Source organism: Physeter macrocephalus, chromosome 19 (assembly GCF_002837175.3).
Source record: "Physeter macrocephalus isolate SW-GA chromosome 19, ASM283717v5, whole genome shotgun sequence".
In the NCBI taxonomy this organism is placed as follows: Eukaryota; Metazoa; Chordata; class Mammalia; order Artiodactyla; family Physeteridae; genus Physeter; species Physeter macrocephalus.
In genome coordinates this window covers 27,050,275-27,069,759 of record NC_041232.1, presented here as the reverse complement: position 1 = coordinate 27,069,759, position 19,485 = coordinate 27,050,275, and the positions used below count along the sequence as shown (strand labels likewise).

At 46.2% G+C, this 19,485-nt stretch overlaps 1 protein-coding gene across 1 annotated transcript in view; it reads right to left on the bottom strand.

The window, feature by feature from the left end:
• The window catches only part of PIEZO2 (piezo type mechanosensitive ion channel component 2), a 219,362-nt gene that overhangs the window by 4,490 nt on the left and 195,387 nt on the right, over window positions 1–19,485 (bottom strand). Inside the window, exons 41-49 of the mRNA XM_055080794.1 lie at window positions 16,608–16,860; window positions 15,502–15,634; window positions 14,265–14,412; window positions 13,955–14,169; window positions 7,471–7,629; window positions 4,980–5,127; window positions 3,689–3,877; window positions 3,305–3,397; window positions 1,941–2,113 (exon numbers count right to left, since the gene is read on the bottom strand). Of these exons, the coding sequence (XP_054936769.1) occupies window positions 1,941–2,113; window positions 3,305–3,397; window positions 3,689–3,877; window positions 4,980–5,127; window positions 7,471–7,629; window positions 13,955–14,169; window positions 14,265–14,412; window positions 15,502–15,634; window positions 16,608–16,860 (1,511 nt within the window). The remainder of the gene's footprint in view (window positions 1–1,940; window positions 2,114–3,304; window positions 3,398–3,688; window positions 3,878–4,979; window positions 5,128–7,470; window positions 7,630–13,954; window positions 14,170–14,264; window positions 14,413–15,501; window positions 15,635–16,607; window positions 16,861–19,485) is intronic.

The window sequence follows — 19,485 nt, the reverse complement described above, 5'->3', positions numbered from 1 at the left end:
GGGATTCTGAAACGCTTTATGTTAACCCAGTGACGTTAGTCTCCATGGGGACTCAGACAATCTGTGTTTTAAAAAGAATGTTCACAATGAGATATCACCTCACACCTGTCAGAATGGCAAGATGCCCATCATTAAAAAGACAAGAGTTACCAAGTGCTGGTGAGGAGGTGGAGAAAAGGGGGCCCTTGTGCACTGTTGGTGGGAATGTAAGTTGCTGCAGCCACTATGGAGAACAGTTTGGAGGTTCCTCAAAAAAATTAAAAAATAGAACTACCGTTTAACTGAGCAATCCCACTTCTGGGTATTTTTCCAAAGCAAATGAAAACACTACCTTGAAAAGATATCTGCACTCCCATGTTCACTGCAGCATTATTTACAATAGCCAAGATACAGAAGCAACCTAAGTGTCCATTGACAGATAAATGAATAAAGAAGATGTCATACACACACACACACACACACACACGAATATTATTCAGCCATAAAAAAGAATGAAATCTTGCGATTTGTGATAGCCTAATGCCATCAAGTTTCATCCAGGTTAAGTGAAATAAGTCAGAAATACTGTATAATCTCATTTATATGTGGAATCTAAAAATAAAAACACAAAACCTGAACTCATAGATACAGAGAATGAATTGGTGGTTCCAAGAGGTGGGGTGGTGGTGAATGAAATGGGTGAAGGGGGTCAAAGGGCACAAATTCCAGTTATAACATGAGTAAATCCTGGGTATGTAATACAGCATGGTGACTGTAGTTAATACTGTACTGTATATTTGAAAGTTGCTAAAAGAGGAGATCTTAAAAGTTCTCACAGGGAAAAAACTTTTGGTAACAGTGTGGTGATGGATGTTAACTAGACTTCTTGTGGTGATTATTTTGAAACGTATACAAATATCAAATCATTATGTTGCACCCCTGTAACTAAAATAATGCTACATGTCAATTATATCTCAATCAAAAGCAGAATGTTCAATCAGAAATTGATTTTTAATTTCTTTTGGTGGCTCTTCAAAGGAAGGGCTAGCAAGTGCATTTTTGCCAGTACAGAATTCCACGTGAGGAGTTTGGGACGTTTAAAAGGAGAAAATAAGATTAAAGAAGGAGTTCTTTATATTCTGAGCAGCCTCCTTCGAAATACTTCTTACTACTTCCTTGTGAAGTCAGATTCTAGAAGGGTTTCTTCCTTACCTATCATGATTCTTTCTTAATTCCAACCAAGAAGCTGGTATTGTGGACCCAACAAACCTATCACGGGACTGCCCAGAGTCCTGAGTCACAGCCTGTCATGAAGGAAACTGAGCTAATCAGCCCGGGTATTACGTCCAGGCCCCCCAACGGGCCCCCGGACATGTCGGGCTTTCGGATGCAAGAACGTTTTGCGAGACGTGCTGCGTGGTGGCCGCAGGCTGGCCAGAGGCTCAGGTGGGGTGGGAAGGAATCTCCCGTCCTGGGACTGCCCAGAGGCTCTCCCAGCTCAGGCTCGGAGAAGAGAGGTGCTGGGGCTCCCCAAGTGCTGGAGGCCGGCAAGGGAGAATCAGGGTTCCCAGCGCTGCAAGTCCCTTGTGATTAAGACCAGACCCCCGAGCTCAGGGAAATCTTACACTTCACCCGACTCAGTTTCATGTTATGAGTCATCACCCTCTTTCTTTTCTCTCCACCTTTCTCTCTCGGTCACAGATCTCATTGCCAGCCTCTTTAAAGCTGAAGTTAGTAGAAAAAAGGAAAACTAACAAGTTCTTCGTTTTGTCAATGATTCCCAGGCAAATCATTATTTAATAGACCAAAATGTTAGCTGTAGCATCGAGTGAATGTTCCCAGGAAGTAATGTGAACCAAGATCCGAATTAATCTGAGGTGTGTATCCTTCCACACCCCCCAACCCCCGCCCCGAGTTCAGGTTGGGGAAGGGGGAATTATGCATGGAAATACAGTAACTACCTCTGCACACTCCATGAAAAAACAACAGAGAAGCTACTATTGGGATCCATGAGCTCGTGTATCATTTTCTGCTTACTGGGAGGGCTGATGGTCCACAAAGAATTTGAGTTTCCTTCCAGTTCTGCTACTGTTATGTCTTCTTTTTCATAATTTTCCAGAAATTGCATAGCACCCTGTGTGCACACAAATACACTTGCATAAATAGATCACATACTCGAGGATGGCAAGAAAGTAGTTACTCTTCCCTTTCACTGACCGTATCCAGGGGGAATCTCTTCCTCCGAAAGGCACCTCCCTACAGTGGGTTGCCTGGTGTGTTCTGACACTAACAGCTCCAGTCACATCACCAAACCCCAATGGTGATGTTGCCACACCCACAGCCATGGAATCGTTCCAATCAAACAGTAGAGAAAAATCAGATGACTTAGTGTCATTTTTTCCTTCCCACTAAAGAAAGACACTTATCAACTATTGGGGAACGTCCGTCTCATGAGAGTCAAATTTAATCCACCCAGGACATCCGGGCCCTTCCTCACAGCTGTGTACGCCTCAAGATTACTTTTGAAACTGTGCACTTAACAGGCCGATCCTTTGACAAAAGAGAACAGCATCTGTTTGCCTGATCGCTTTATTTAAATAAAAAGCATCATCTGTAAAGCCAATTTTAATTATGAAGCATCATGCTACCATCGTATGAAAAGCACGGAATGTAGAGAAAAGGATGATACCCACCACAGCTCTGTCACCAGAACATCAGCCCTGTTTTATACAGTAGAGGATGCATATCTTAATTTTTTTAAATCATTTAAAAATAATAGCATCTTTTTAAAGTTATGTTTCATTTTGAGAAATTTTCATGCCATGAAATCATCTTTGTAATGATTATCTTATTACAAAGGAAGTTGCTTGAAAAATCTGCTGTAATTGATTCACTCATTCCCTGCTTGTTGAATCCCAAATTGCCTCTAGTTCTTACTAGTGTGGAGCATGCGCCTTCACAAACAGGCACCTGCTTGGAGCTTTTCCATATTTTGAATGATTTCCTTGAGATAGATTCCCTACCAGTTAAAGGGATCAATACCTGCCACAATTTTAAAAATTTAAAAAGGATCGACACCTGTTGTGCTTATCATGAAAATACTCTGAATTAGAATTGTTTATTATCACTTATGTCCGATAATACAGACCTAACATCTTAGATGATCAAAGCGGCCAGTGGCCAGGAACCTGCTGTGTGTAACTCATAACCCCCAGAAAGTCCTGCCCAGCGGCTCAGGCCATGGCAAAGTGGTGAATAAATAAGGTGACAACAGCTGGTCGATATGACAGGTGTTCATGGAGACCGACTCCATGCATTTACTTACAGTGTCCTTAGAAAAAGCTTTAATAAATTTATTAAACTTTGGCTGGTCCATAACTTTCAGCTGGCTTTGCTGGGCACTCATTGTGAAAATAGGCTGGAAAACAAAGACACACAGGAGGGTTAATATTCCAAAGCACTTCTCTGCATCCCGGGTTCCAAGAAAAATATTAGGTCGTGTATCACCCACAACCAGAACAGAACTCTCCCTTCACTGTCTTCTGCACCTTAGCTCACATATCACATATTTGCAGAACAGTCAAAATTCAGACAGGAAATATGTCCACAAAACCTAAGTCCTCTGGGTGGTTATCAGGGAAAAGCACGGCTGGGCAAGGCACTGGCAGGGGCCGGGGGAGGGGGAGACCCCGGAGGGAGGCGCGGTTACCTGGTACCCGCCCAGGGTAATTGTGACCGAGACGTCCAGGGGCTGGTTGATGACCCCGGCGACAGATTTGACCAGAGACATGAACAGCAGAGGGAACCACACGATACAGATGAGCAGGACGATGATCATCCCCCCCATCCCGTACTTGACCACTTTCTTCTTCTTCTGCCCCCGGGGCTGCGGGTACCTCTGCAACAGAAGGGCCACGCGCTCAGGCGGGGTCCCCGGGGAGAAGCGGGTGGGGGAAGGGCGGGAGCTCTAACCATGGGGTCCGCCCTGGATTGGGTCCTGAATCTGCTCTGAATCCACCCTGTCCCGACCCGGGATAAGGTAGGCAGTGATGCAGGGCTGCGAGGATCCCGCTACAGGGAACACGGGGTCCAGCACGGCCCGAGCGGCTTTCTCCTTAACAGGGTTGTGTGGGTTTGCTGGGGGCTGACCTGTGGACCAAGGGACCAAAGCCTCTGCTGAATAAACCTCTGGTTTTAAGGGATCAGGCGAGATAAGGACATTTTAAATTCCTGAATATTCAAAACCTGTGCCTTTCAACGGGCTCCTCCCCAGCATGGTGGACGGGAAAACATTTTAACTTCATTCATGACACACGTTGTCAGGACCACGCTGTCCAAGCTGGAATCGCCTCTGTTTGCTGCATCGAGGGCTCCCCAGCCCCAAGCTGAGGCTGCGGGCGGTGGAGGACCCAGCTTTGCCACGTGCCGTGGAAACCGCTGGTCTACAGGCCTGTTCCTTGCTTAGCTGCTGCTTCTCCAGGACCTGTTTCCCTTCAGGGCTACTCAGGAGGCTGGACTACATCCCTTAAATAACAGTAATTCTATCCATATGTCAACCTTAATATCCAACCTAGCAGAATACGCAAATATTTGCACTTCAATTTCCTTTGCACAGGATGTTACATTGTCTGTCCCTCATCAAAGAGTGAATCAGAGGGTGAGCCTGAGTCCCCAGCCACCTGACCCCACTTTTCTCCAGCACATCTCATTCCCCCCTGCTCTCAAATGAGCCACTTCAGAATTATTGGGTTGTACAGCAATACACCTTCTTCTTAAAATAACCACAATATACAGCTGCCAGAAGAAGAACAAATCTGGATGCTATTCTCACTAAGGCAACAGCAGGTCCAAGATTCCTAACTCGCGTGGGATGAAATCAATTTATAGGTCCTAGTAGTTTCTGCTTCATTTATTTGGCCGGAAAACTTGCAGAAGTTCCTATTAATAACAGCCTGTATCTAAGAGAAACAAATAGGGCTAAGGCATCATTATTGGCTTACTTTTTCCGACTCCCGCCAACACTTGAGAATGAATATGTGAGCGTAGATGTCCTCCACACAGATCCAGCTGGACAGGCTCAGGGTCGTGTCTGTCCACACCCAGTCCATCACGGCCCTCAGCTCCGTCAGAAAAGGGACGAGGCGGAACCTAGCAGGAACCATGTCTTGTTACAGGGACAGTTGTGGGGTGGGCCCCCATCACCTGGCCAACCCGGCGGGCTCATGGAGGTCCTGATTGTTTCAGCCCTTAACAACTTAGAAAAAATTCTCAAGGTGACCATTATGGTCAAATCCAACTTGGAATACAACTGCTTTTCACTGTAAATCCAATAAAGGATTTTTGTTTTTTGACAAAAATACCTTTTTGAAAAAGGTATTTTTCATTTTTTAAATTAATTTTTTTTTTTTTTTGGCTGATGGTCTTAACAAACTGGAATTCCCTTTTCAAATAAGTTTGAAGGGTCTTCAGTTTCTTTCATTAAAGTCATGGTTTTCATTGTACAAATCTTTCACTTCTTTGGCTACATTTATCTTTGGCTAAATTTAACATACAACTGATTTCTATATGTTGATTTTATATCCTGCAACTTCACTAAATGAAAATGTTGATTAGTTCCAACAGGTTTTGAGTGAGTCTTTAGGATTTTCTCTATATAAAGATCATATGGGGGGTGGGATAAATTAGGAGGTTGGAATTAACATCTACACACTACTATATATAAAATAGATAATCAACAAGGACTTACTGTATAGCACAGGGAACCATACTCAGTATTTTGTAATAACCTACAAGGTTGTGTGTGTGTGTGTGTGTGCGTGTGTGTGTGTATACCGGAATCCCTTTGCTGTGCAGCAGAAAGTAACACAACATTGTAAATCAACGATACTTCAGTTAAAAAAAAAAAAAAAGGTCATATCATCTGCAAACACAATTTTACTTTTTTATTTTTATTTATTTTTTCAAGTGCTGATTTTTTTTTCTTCTATCTTTGGTGCCTTTCTTTCACTCAACATTTTTAATTTTTTAATTTTTTAAATTTTATTTTGTATTGGAGTATACCTGATTAACAGTGTTGTGTTAGTTTCAGGTGTACAGCAAAGTGATTCAGTTATACATATACATGTATATGTTCTTTTACAAATTCTTTTCCCATTTAGGTTGTTAAAGAATACTGAGTAGAGTTCCCTGTGCTATACAGTAGATTCTTGTTGGTTATCTATTTAAAATATAGCAGTGTGTACATTTCAATCCCAAACTCCCTAACTATCCCTTCCCCACTGGTAACCATAAGTTCATTCTCTAAGTCTGTGAGTCTGTTTCTGTTTTGTAAATAAGTTCATTTTAAACATTTGCTCCTGCTATGAGAATCTGCTGGTCATAGGATTACTGAATTACGGGGGCTTTGCTGTCGAATGAGCTAGGGAAGGTTATACTCTTGGTCGGGGAAAGATGAGGAGAGGTGAGAAAAGCCATCAGGCGTGGCCACATCATCGGGGGCACAGCAGGGCCCACGGCTGGGGGACCTACTAGGTGACTGAGGCTACCGAGACCCTGGCTCGGTCCCTTGTATTTCAGCTGGAAGTGGGATGGCCTGGTCTCCTCCTCTGGGGTCTGGGTTTGGTCCTTGTTTCTTGACTGACACAGAGCTCCTTCCAGGCTGGGGCTCATCCCAGACCCTCCCAGCAGCTTGGGTTGCCACCCGGATTTCTCCCCTGAGCTCCTCGGCTTTGACGGGGAGCACTATTCCACCCCCTTGAAGACGTGTCAGGCCCCCTCCCCACACGGGGCAGCATGCGGTGAAACTCTGACACGCGTGGCGGTTCTCAACATCCGAGCACACTCAACACTCCTCCGTGACTGAGTCCCTGGTCCCCACGCCTGGTGCTCCAGGGGCCAGCAGTGCTCCAGCAGCCTGACCCTTCACCCTGTGGTATAATCTCCATGGGAACCGGGAGGGGATGCTCACACCGAAACCCTCACACAGAAGAGCCAACATGTCCGTGTGAGTGGTGATAACTTCCTACCAGGAAGAGGCAAGTCGCGTGGCATTCAGGCTGACATTAGGTGACATTAGTGGAATCAACGCCCCTCCCATGGATGGCTTGCTACACAAGCAAAACTCCAGAGGCATTTTGGAACACTCCAGATTCCAAATATTCTGTCGCATTGTGTCCAGAATATATTAGGATCATGGACCCCAATTTTTCATCCTGAAATATTATCAGTGTAATTATACATGATACAGAAATAGACAATGAACCCACGCGGCTGACTTCAGAGCAGCATCCTGGCCAGGTGGGTGGAACCACACACAAAAAGCTGTTTCAAGGGCCACACGTGCTCTCCTGTCAAACGCTGTAGGAGCCCTGCAGGGACCCACATGCTGAGGTCACCAGCTGCTTCTCCACTCCTTCCCAGGGAGGGGACACAATGCCGTCCCGCGGCCAGCCCCGCTCTGTGAGTGGCTGTGACAGCACAGAGCGTCCTCACCCTTGAAACAAGAAGAGATTGACGTAGTTGTAGCTCTTGGTGAGGAAGTTTCCGAGGACCCGCGTCGGGTAGCCGCAGCGGATCTGGTAGGCGGACAACCCAAAATACACGCATTTCACGAAGTACCAAAGCTGGGCGACCAGGTTCTGGCTGAATTTCCTGAGATGTGAAAACACAGAAAAGTGGAGGGATGGAATACTCTTCTGGAACAAAAGGACACCAGTTTAGCATAAAAAAAAAAAAAAGCCTAATTGCCCATCTGGCACTTAAAGACAATTCAGTAAATTCTCTCCACACAGTGGATCTCTTCAAAAGGCAAGAGGTGGGGTCAGAAAATCTAATGATTAAAAAAAATTGCTCTGAATGTGCCCCCAATTTATTAGAGCGTTATTCAGTTGTTTCAGCCGTAATTAAAATAAATTACTGTTAAGTGAATTTACTAATAAACATTTTCTCAGGACTTGGATGGTGCTGCTATCATGGTCCAAATTAAAGCTCAACAAAGAAAAAACCAAAATGTGTTTTTTACTTGACAGGATGCATAATTTGGAAGATGTAGGAGAAAGAATTCTGAGAAATGAACCCCCGTTTGTTTGTTTTTTGCTATACATACATAAGACAGGTCAGGGATTAATACATTTTTGACACCTGGATTTTGGTTTCAGCTCTGTTTGCTATGGAGTTTGTTCCTCAAGCCATCATTTTTCTAAACATCAATGTCTTTATATGAAAAGTTTCCCTCGCTCTAAAACTCCATGACTCTCTGATCTACTAACTTGCCTTTTTCTAATGACATCCTCAGAGATGGTAGTCCCTTCTCCTGGTGGACAGTTAATGAAGAGACCCGTAGTGTTGAACAGTTCATGAATGCTAGCGTAAGTCTGAGCAAAAACTTAGTGGAACTAAATTTCACACTAGAAAAAAAATTAGAACACATTTTCAAAGAATGATGACCTATAGGATCATTTTTAACTTTGGATAAATGCAGCATTCTGAGAGTCTTAAACATGATTAGTACAAATTTTTAAAAATTAATCAGACTTTCAACTCAGTAAGACTTGAGTATAATCTTCCCTGTGTTTAAAATTAAGAGCGATACTTTAAGTTTTTTAGACAAAGCAGTGTATTACTCTTTATGTTGTATCCTGGATTTGTCTTATTAATTTTCAATTTTGTTATTAGAAGAAAACATGTACTATTTTTTCATTGAAAACAGTTATTCTTTAGTTGACAAGTTCTAAGAACAAGCCAGGAGCATGTGGGCCTATGCGTCTGGGGGCCTAGACGCCTCCACGTGGATGTCGGCAGCTAAAGATCTCAGAAATGTTGCTTATGAGTGTCTCTGCTGTGGAGAAACCCAGCCTCGGTGTTTCAGGACCTAATGAATTACTTTAACTGCGTTTGACCATGGTGGGCGCTTGACAAGTTACCAGTAAGATATCAGATACTTTACGGAGAGCCCCCATCAACTATCCAGTTCTTCATCTTTCTAGGAACTGTCCATATTGGTAGAACTTTAGGAAATAACATTTTTTTTAATCTCTCCAGGAAAATGCCCTTTGATTTTACAGATACTTGATATAAAAACTACATGGGAAAGAATTCTTCTATATTTATCAAAATTATAATCAAAGACTTAAAACTGTGTTGCCTTCTATTCTTTATAAAAGGTCCAACCCCTGTTTTACCTACTAAGAAAAATTCCCTTTCTATGATGTTAAAGTGGGTCAACTTGGAATAAGTACTAGTTAACCTACAGATCCTAAAGCAATCACGTTAACCGTAATTAGGGACACTGAGGTTGTCCTGTACTGGGAAGCGTTTGTCTGTGGCGTCTCTACATGGTTTATTCCCGGAGGCTGGAGTCACGCCCTCCCCGTCTCCCTCAGCACCTACCGTGCAGAGCTGTGTAGACTGTAGGGAACCCCTGGATATCTGTGGGCTAAATGATGTGATGCACACAGAAAAAGCCATTTATCAGATAAATTATTCAAGATATCCGAGCTTCCTTGTCCTCAATGTTATGACCGGTAGCCCTAATTTTCTTCTGTAGAGCTTAAAAGACTCCTAATCTATTTCTCCCCTTATGCTTTCCTTGTTTGGAAAGGATTTAGACAGTATGACTGTTAATCCATGGTTTCTCTTTAAACAGTGAATGAAATTTTCAGTAACAATATTTGAAGGAGGAAAAATGCATTTTGGAGGTTAAAGAGTAGCAGCACAGTTTGAAATGTCAAGAAATTATGTTGTCACTGACATGCCGGCAGTGATGCCAGAGGCTCACCAATCCTGATATATCTTGAATTAAAGATCCAAAACCAAAGACAGGATAGTCTGTTGCACTAGGGATGGCCATTAGGTGAGACCCAAAGGTGAGATCCCAGGAGAAGAAAGGACCTGTGTGGCCATAGTTTGGTGACTCTCAAAGTGTCGGGAGCCTGGGAGCCCAGCGTGTCAAAGGCCAACGGGTCCTGGCTTTATTCACGTGGGTGTCACAGCCCTTTTCCGCTGGTCTGCTGCCCTGGACCTAAGAGGTGCTCGATAAACGTGAAATTGAATTGAATACGCACGATTTGTAAGACACCCCAGAGAAGCTCTCATTCATTCGGTCCTTATAGCAGATGTTTCTTACAGCCATGTTTGGTTGGCAGGTGTTGTCGCTATGCTGTTGACCTCCTCAAAAGCCTGGCAGGACAGCGTGGTCGCCAGAAGAATGCCCCCAGCCCCCACCCAAAGATGTGCACGTCCTAGTCCCCAGAACCTGGGAACGTGTGACCTCCCATGGCAAAGAGGACTTGACAGACATGCTAAGGTTGGGGACCTGGAGAGGGGGGAGCATCTGGGGCTGTCCAGGTGGCCTCACAGTCAGTGAGTCCTTAGCGGGAGAGAGCCTTGCTCAGCCATGGGTAGAGGGAGACGCGGCAGGGGAACAGATGCTGGGTTTGAAGATGGAGGAGAGGAGACCACAGGTGCAGAGCATGGGCATCTCTAGAAGCTGGAAGAGGGCGGGAGGTGGATGCTCCCCTGGTGCCTCCAGAAGGAACCACAGCCCTGCCCACACACATGAATCAGTCCGGTGAGACCTGGGTCTGCCCCCTGACCTGCAGAACTGCAAGACGACACACCTGCATTGCTTTAAACTCTAACTTTGTAGGGATTTGTTACGGCAGCAACAGGACACCAGTACGAGCAGGAATAACCAAACCATTTGCCGATTTGACCTCAAAGGACTAAAATGCTAAAAGGACTCTCAGTGGCTTCACCGTGGCAGTATTTCTGGAAGCTCTGGCCTCTGCTGGACCCCCTGTCAGGACATGGCAAAGACCTAGGCTCTAGGGCTCTGGAACTCTCTCTTGGGACTGGCTGGAATGATCAAATCCTCTTCACACTGCAGAGTGAAATAGTAGGTGTGTTACCTAAAAAAAAAAGTCTTCCTGGAAGCCAGTACGGGATGCTTCCCATGGGGGCAGGAGTGCGATATACAGTAGGTGCAGTATACAGTAAGTATAGTATACAGTATGTGCAGTGTATGGTAGGTGTAGTATATGGTAGGTGCGGTATACAGAAGGTGCAGTATACATTAGGTGCAGTATACGGTAGGTATAGTATATAACAGGTGTAGTGTACACTAAGTGTAGTATATGGTAGGTGCATTATACAGTGGGTGTAGTATACAGTAGGTGTAGCACATACATGGTAGGTGCTGTATACAGTACATGTAGTATATAGTAGGTACAGTATACAGTAGGTATAGTATATAGTAGGTGTAATGTACAGTAGGTGTAGTATGTGGTAGGTGTAGTATATGGTAGGTGTATTATACAGTGGGTGTAGCACATACATGGTAGGTGCTGTATACAGTAGGTGTAGCGTACAGTAGGCGTAGTATACGGTAGGTACACTATACAGTAGGTGCAGTATACAGTAGCTGCAGTATACGGTAGGTGTAGCACACAGTAGGGCCAAGAGCCCTGGGATTGGGGGTTGGCCCCTCCAGTAATTGGCTGAGTGACTCTGGGGAGGTCACACTTCCAGATGAAGACACCTGTCTTCATCTGGAAAATTAGGCAGTAGGTCTAGAAAGCTTTTTAAGGTCTTTTCTTCTCTGAAATTAAGAATTTCAATGAGAGCTGCTGGAGAATGCCTCCTTGATGCTTTTAAATATCAGACAAATTACCAAAATTCACCATCCACCTATCCTGGGTGTTAAATTTGGCTTATTCCTCTGCTTTGAGAGACAGCTATAATTAAATATTTACAGAGAAAAATTGTACTTTTTCTATTTTAAAGACTAACAAATAAGGGACTTCCCTGGTGGCGTAGTGGTTAAGAATCCGCCTGCCAATGCTGGGGACACGGGTTCTAGCCCTGGTCTTGGAAGATCCCACAAGCCACGAAGCAACTAAGCCCATGTGCCACAACTACAGAGCCCACGTGCCACAACTACTGAAGCCCACGCACCTAGAGCCCGCGCCCCGCAACAAGAGAAGCCACCGCAATGAGAAGCCTGCGCACTGCAACGAAGAGTAGCCCCCGCTCACTGCAACTAGAAAAGGCCTGTGCGTAGCAATGAAGACCCAACGCAGCCAAAATAAATAAAAAAAAAAAACTCTTTAAAAAAAATAAGATTCACAATGTTCTCATGACCAAATTCTAATATTTTTACAAATGGCTTGCCCTATTCTGAATTATCTTTATCATGTGAGCTACATTTACTCCCCTAGCTTGCGGTGTGGAATGGGAAGCTTACGGAGCTATTGGGTATCTTCTGAGTAGCAACCCTTTATATAGTCAGTTCTACTTTAGACTCAGGAAAGATTAACCTAATTCCAATTTTCCTTTTAAAATATTTTCATTGCCACCATTTATTATCACAAAGCAATGATTCCCTAGACTGAGGTCAAAAAGTCAGCCTGAACGTTCAGGTGGGGGCAGACGTCAGTCTAGCCACTGGTAGAAGAAACTTGGTTTCCTCATGGAGAATTACATTTGAGTCAGTTTCTGAACAACATTAGGAAAACCCATTTTCATTACTTGCTACCCCAAAAATGGTGCTCGCCAGCTTGACCGACAGGTTATTCCGAAGGCTTGGCTGTGAATGACTCATGAGGTCTGATAAAGAGATCAAACTGATGGTACATATGAAAACCTTTGCATGACATGTTCTTAAAAAGGTCACTCCTCTCATGTTACATGGACGGTTCCCTGCTCCCCTTCTGCAGACCCTTTGCTTTCACTGTCTACCAGAGCCGATACCAGGCACACCTCCTTTTACCGCGCTTCACAGATACTGTGATTTTTACAAATGGAAAGTTTGTGGCCACCCTGCGTCCAGCAAGTCTGTCAGCACCACTTTTCCAACAGCATTTGCTCCCTTCATGTCTCTGTGTCACAATTAGGTAATTCTTGCAATAGTTCAGGCATTTTCATTACGATCATATTTGTTGTGGTGACCTGTGATCAGTGATCTTTGATGTTACTGCTATAACTCACTGAAGGCTCAGGTGATGGGTAGCATTTTTTAGCAATAAAGTATTTTTAGATTAAGGTATAAACATTGTGTTTTTAATACATAATGCTATGGCACACTTAACAGACTACAGTTTGGTGTAAACATAACTTTTATAGGCACCGGGAAACCAGAAAATTCCTGCCACCCGATTTGTTGCGGTGGTCAGAACCGAACCCGCCGTATCCCCAAGATCTGCCTGCATTTCCTGTTGATAGGGGTCTTGCTGGTTTTTCTTTCCTGGACTGACTCATTCATCTGCTCACGCGTGAAGCGCCAACTTGGCCCCAGCACTGTTCTGGGTGGAGGCGTGCCCTCTGGTCTGAGATCTGACCCTGGGGAGGGGAGCCCTGCCAGGGGAGGGGAGAGGCTGTCAGGAGGCACCGAGGAGGGTCAGCATGGCCAGAGCTGGGGGCTCAAGGGACAGAGGGAAAGACGGCCTCCAGCCCCCTCCTGGGACAGCACCAGCCCTTCCCTACCCAAGTCCTTGGCCTCCAAGGCATCTTCACAGCAATAGTTGTATTAACTGCAGCAGCAGCGGCGAGGGGGCTGCTGTGTTTACCCGTCAGAAGGACCCAGTGAGGCACACCCCTCGTCACCTGCACCCCCTTTCTCTACCAGTTGAACAGACTCCGTTCTTTTCATCCACTTCTCATGTGACACAGTTTTGCGTCCTCTCATCCCCTCACGCTCTTAACACCGCACTCCAGTCCGTCTATCTGCTCAGGTCACAGCACGAGGACCCCAGGTGTGTGCCGACCGCTCAGCCTGTCCCCTCCCTATCTGAGAGCACTAGGTCTGAGAATGCGTATAAAACACAGTGATAATGTTTCTGAGGAATCAGCTCACACCTTGGCTTCACACTGAGTTTAATATTGATCAAACCCCCTAACTTTCCCTTCTCCTACGGGCTGATCCTTACGAAAATGTCTGCGTGAAAGTGGCCCCCACGGCTCTAGCTTCCGAAGGCCTTACCTCTCAGTCACACCAGGCAAGATGAAGAACATCCAGAAGTGAATTCCAAACACGAGGATGACCTGGAAGATGACCTTCCCCAGGACCGTCTTCCTGAGGTACAGTGCCCGGTCCACCACCATGGTCCCGAACTGAATGAGGACCATCACCAGGAAGGGCCCCGGGACCTGGTCCTCCGACAGCGAGGAGGTGATGTCGGCTGCGGCTGAATGTTTCTGGGAGAGGGGGAGACCACAGGTTCAGGCCCGGTGGCACCCACAGGACAGCAGTGCTGGTCCCTGGTGCCCAGCGGCCTTGGTCCCCGACCTACCCCAAAGGCCCAGAAGCCGAAGACGATGATGACGAAGTCGACGGTGTCTGCCAGGAACATGAGCACGTACACGTCGGTCACGGCGCTGTAGTCGGGGTGGATGAGGTCGTAGAAGAACCGTCTGATGGGCACGTAGAGCTGCAGGGTCCTGCCAGACAGACACCCGGAGAGGGGGATGCAGGAGCCACTGGATACAGTGATCAGATCATTCCATCCTCTGCTCCCCTCCTCCAACCAGCTCTCACCCACTGCCCCCGACCTCAGGACAGTCTGCTGGGGGAAGGGGGGGCTCCTGCCCCAACAGAGACTGTGCTCTAGTTCATGGCCGACGGGACCACAGACCTCTTCTCTCCTTGAAGCATAGTGGAGCGGTAGCCCCGGAAATGAGGGGCCAGTTTATCCCGATTCAATTACTCTCCACCTGTGAGGCCCTGATCCTGCTACCCAGCCCTCTGTGCTTCTGTGAAAGGCGTGATAAGTAATGAGGTGGGAGGCCTGGGCTGTGGTGAGAGCAAACAGGGCCCGTGGTCCTGCCTGAGACCCAGGCAACGCCGCGCAGCGCCTGCTCCTCCCGTCTCCGACCCCGTGTGTCCCCCGGGTCCCGGGCAGCGCCCTGGGCTTTGGAGCTCACCTCGCTCCATCCTTCACGACCCTGTGCCCTGGCCCTGGCTTGTCTGCACAGCCCGTGTCCCCCTATCTTCACGGTGCTCTGGGTTCCGCCTTCAATTCAAGGCCACGTTCAGATGAGCAGCACCCTCGGTCTCAGAGCCCAGACTCAGGGCCAGCCCTGTTGCACCTCCCCCGTTTCCACTCCTGTCTGCTGCCTGTCACCTGGGGGAGGGGCCCGTGAACTCGGCTGGTGAACTTGGGCTGCGTGACAGACAAACCACTTCCCGCGTGCACCTCGGTTTCCCTCTATGGGGTAAGTGTATCTCTAAGAACCTTCCAGCTTTGACTTCCTTCCCTCTCTGTCTGGTTGGACTCTTTCATATGCCTGGAAATACACACGGTGAGCCCGTGTTCAAATAGAAAAAGCGTGCTTAGAAATGCAGTGGATGTAAAAATAAATCATCCTTATTGGAAAGTGATTTTTAAAAGCAGTATCACAATGGGCTATTTCTTTCTGCCTGAAGCAGATGATGTCTGTGGTGGGAGAAGTCACTTCACTCGTCACCTCTGGCTGATATGGAGTAAATGACACCAGCTCCCCAGCCCCAAGGCGTTCTCACGCACTCACTTCTTTATGGTAAACGCTTTTGCTTTGATTAAGTGTTCTTGAAGCTTCTCCACATAAAGTTCCCGTCTGCTCTTCTGCTTGATGCTCACAACACTGCTTCCTTTTTGGCTGCTGTTTCGGGTGCTTGTGCTGCCTGAAAATAAAAAGAAACCGAGATGCACCGTGAGTTGCAGGTTTGCCGACGTAAATATTGCAGAAGCCCCGCCGCCCCCAGGACAGGGGATGGTTTGAAGCTGTTTAGAAGGTGAGACACACAGATGCCTGTAAGAACAGAGGCGGAGAACTTGGAATCTGCAGCCTCAACTCTGCTTCCATAGCCAAAGGCATCCGTGGGTTTTCACACCCACTGCTGGCTCTTTCCTGGGCTGCTGTGGGACCTCTGTCCCAGGAAGAAGTAGACCGGAGAACAGTTTTGATCGTGCTCAATGGGGTCCCAGGTTTCTGTCGCAGGTTTTCTAGATTGGGTCCAGGACCCATGCCTTTTTTCAGGTCCAAATTTCTCTAACTGTAAAACAAATATGAGATGATCTGCCAGTGTCTGCCTGAAAAATGTCTTCTGCTGATGAATACGGAGTGTCTGGAAGGCTTCAGACAGGAGCACGATCAACACGAAAGCCCAATTACCCCAAGAGGGGCAACTGGAACGCATATGTACTTTCCTATTACTGGCTGTTGAGTAAGCAATTAATAACTAGCTTAGGAAATAACTAAGATGGCTTGGTTAAAAGTTCCCATTGATTAAATCTAAATGCATGTATTTTCAAAATAAATCGTGAATTATACTCAGCAGAATCTCTGGATATGATTTATAACTACCCTGTATCCAACACCCACTAGGTACGAGGCGGCGTGCTGGCCTCTTTTCTCCACGACCTGAAATCCTCGACCCGGGGACGACTCAGACAGACACCCTAGACAGTGATGTGATCGCCCCGGGCCACTCACACAGCTCAGCCCGGACTCGGAACTCCGTCTGTCTGGTTGCAAAGGACATTCTTTTCACATCACAATATCTGTGTCCTCGACAGCACCCAACAAACTCCCTTGCCCCAGACCCACTGGAACCAGGGAAGTGGTTCAGCCTGGGGACACCGTGTGACAGATACCTCTCTTGGACCTATTGGAGGAAAAGCTGGAGCCCTGGGACGTCTGGGAGCTGCTGCTGGAGCGCTTCCTCCTGATGGCGGCCGGCTGCTCGGGGAAGGTCACGTGCACCGACTCCACGGACGCGGCCAGGTTGATGGACTTCAGGGAGTCGGAGGAGCCCCTCCTACCGTGGCCGAGGGACAGCGCGTCGTCCGAGCCCACCTCGTCAGAGCCACTGTCTGCGATGTCATCTTCGTCCCACAGGCCGTGGCACTGAGAAGGCAGGGAAGGGACAGCTCAGCCCGCCGTTCCAGGGAGGGGGCTGGGATTCTGCCCTATGACATCCCGGCCACCAGAGGGTCCCTCAGGATAAACGCAAAACAGGGCGACTGTAGCTGACAACACTGTCGTACGGCGGAAACTGGCTAGGAGAGTGCAACTTAAATGCTATCACCAAACAAAGACAGATAGGCAGGTGAGGAGGTGTTGGATGCACTAATTAACCAGAGGGAGACAACCTTTGCCCCATGTATACGTTTATCAAATCACTACATGTACACCTTGAATACCTTACAATTTCATTTGTCAATTATACGTCAATAAAACTTTGTCAATTATACATCAATTATACGTCAATAAAACTGAAATTTAAAAAAAGATTAGAAACCCAAAGCAGTGCAAAGGATTCTAAGAAAGCGTATCATCTATCATTTTCCGACGGTCCCAGCAGAGTGGAGGCGGTGGGTGTAGACCATAGCATTTGGCTCTTCAGTGGAGATGGAGACAGATGATGCGGTGGAAGTCAAACCAGAATCGCGCAGCTGGTTCCCTAAGCGGAAGTGCTTTCCAGCACTCATTGCTGTGCTGACAGCATGCACCTGCAGCACCGAGCTGAAGTGACCATGGGTGAACTGATCCCTGCCCTGTGCTCACCAAATATCTGTACTGGAATTACAGTGCTGCCCCTCCCCCAGCCTGCACCACAAGACCTGAATCCTGGGATCACCTGGGATCACCACGGCTGACCCAGGAACAGACCTGCAAATACTCTACCTCCAACAATGCTGGCCCACGTGTGAGAGTCTGTGATGCATCCTGCAGAGCCTGGTTTTTGTTTCAGGGAAGTGGGATAAAGGGGGCCGGTAAGGACAGGAGGGAGGATTGCAGAAGAGAGGGCTGAGGAAGCAGGACTTTCCTGGAGTGAGATGCTACGTGGACCACAAGTCGCCCTGGTGTTGACCTTGGACGAAGCTGCCCAGTGAGCTGTCCGCCCCCTGAGCACCCTGGCTGCCAGGCTAGCATTTATCCCCAGGACCCTGTCCAGTCCTCCCTCTGACTCTGTAGAGAATAAGAGCTCCAGGCCCATTTGCCAAACCAACTCAGAGAACGATCCATTCATCCAAAGACAGAGTCACCTAATTTACAGATTATTCTTAAATATTTATGTCTAGATATATTATTTCTTTTTATTTTTATTTTTTTTTTCCCCCAGTACGCGGGCCTCTCACTGTTGTGGCCTCTCCCGTTGCGGAGCACAGGCTCCGGACGCACAGGCTCAGCGGCCATGGCTCACGGGCCCAGCCGCTCTGCGGCATGTGGGATCTTCCCGGATCGGGGCACGAACCCGTGTCCTCTGCATCGGCAGGCGGATTCTCAACCACTGCGCCACCAGGGAAGCCCTAGATACATTATTTCTTAAACACGTTAAATGAATGTATTCTTATAACAGACATTTTAGTTGCTCATAATGGGATTTTTCAGGTCATACTGATTTCTTTCAAATCATTTTAAAAGTGGCTTTGTCTTTTGCCAACATTTTATTAACGTATTTGGATTCTTTCACTGCTTTCTTAGTAGCATATTTATTTAGGTTTGTTAATTCTTCCAATTATTTATCAAATTATAGTGATTCATATAAACAGGATAATTTTAACCACTTTTGAAATTTGCACATAGTTTTAAATTGTTTGGATTTCAAAGCAGCATTGTTAAAAGGCTTATTTTTTCAAAAGCTGTAGGCTAGTTTTGTCTTTTTATGAAAGGATTTATCATTACAGAAAGCATTTTTCATACCATTAGCCAAAATTTCAGCATAACAGTACCTCAAATATATTCACTGTATATAAGAAATTTTCAAAGAAGAAATCAGAGTAAGTGTAGCAATATGAAACACCAAAATTTCATTTATTGTGTGCTTTAAATATAAAATCATAGCTGTTAAACCATTTGAATGTTGATGAAAAAGTAATAAAAATATCTAAAGTTTTATAATTTTCTTAAAATGACATGCAAAAGGATTCAGAATTTGTAAGAGAAATTGGAAGTGGCCAAAATTATACTAAATGCTGAAATTTAAAACTTTAATTTCTAGAACTAAAAAAATAAGGTTAAACATCTATTAATATGTTCGTCAAGAATTAGTATATTGGCTACATTCAGATAATTAACATATTCATCAGAAGAACTGGAAAAATTAAGCAAATTTTATTTTGGCTAACGGGTGCCTTTGGATAAATACCTTTGCAAACTCACCACACCCCAATGACTCAGGTAAGCCACCCCCCGCCAAGTGAAGGGTTAGGGACTTGCAGTTTGCAAGGTGACAGAAGGCAGAGTAGAGGTCTTGGTCATGGTACACACAGATGAAAGCCTGTTTGAAACAGCCCACTGAATAGGACAGAAGTTGAACATACTGTTACATGTATGTGTGCATGTGTGTGTGTGTGTGTGTATGCATTAACTGAGGCCAAGCTTGTTCTCAAAAGGAACTAATAGGGCTTCCCTGGTGGCACAGTGGTTGCGAGTCCGCCTGCCGATGAAGGGGACACGGGTTCGTGCCCCGGTCCGGGAAGATCCCACATGCCGCGGAGGGGCTGGGCCCGTGAGTCACGGCCGCTG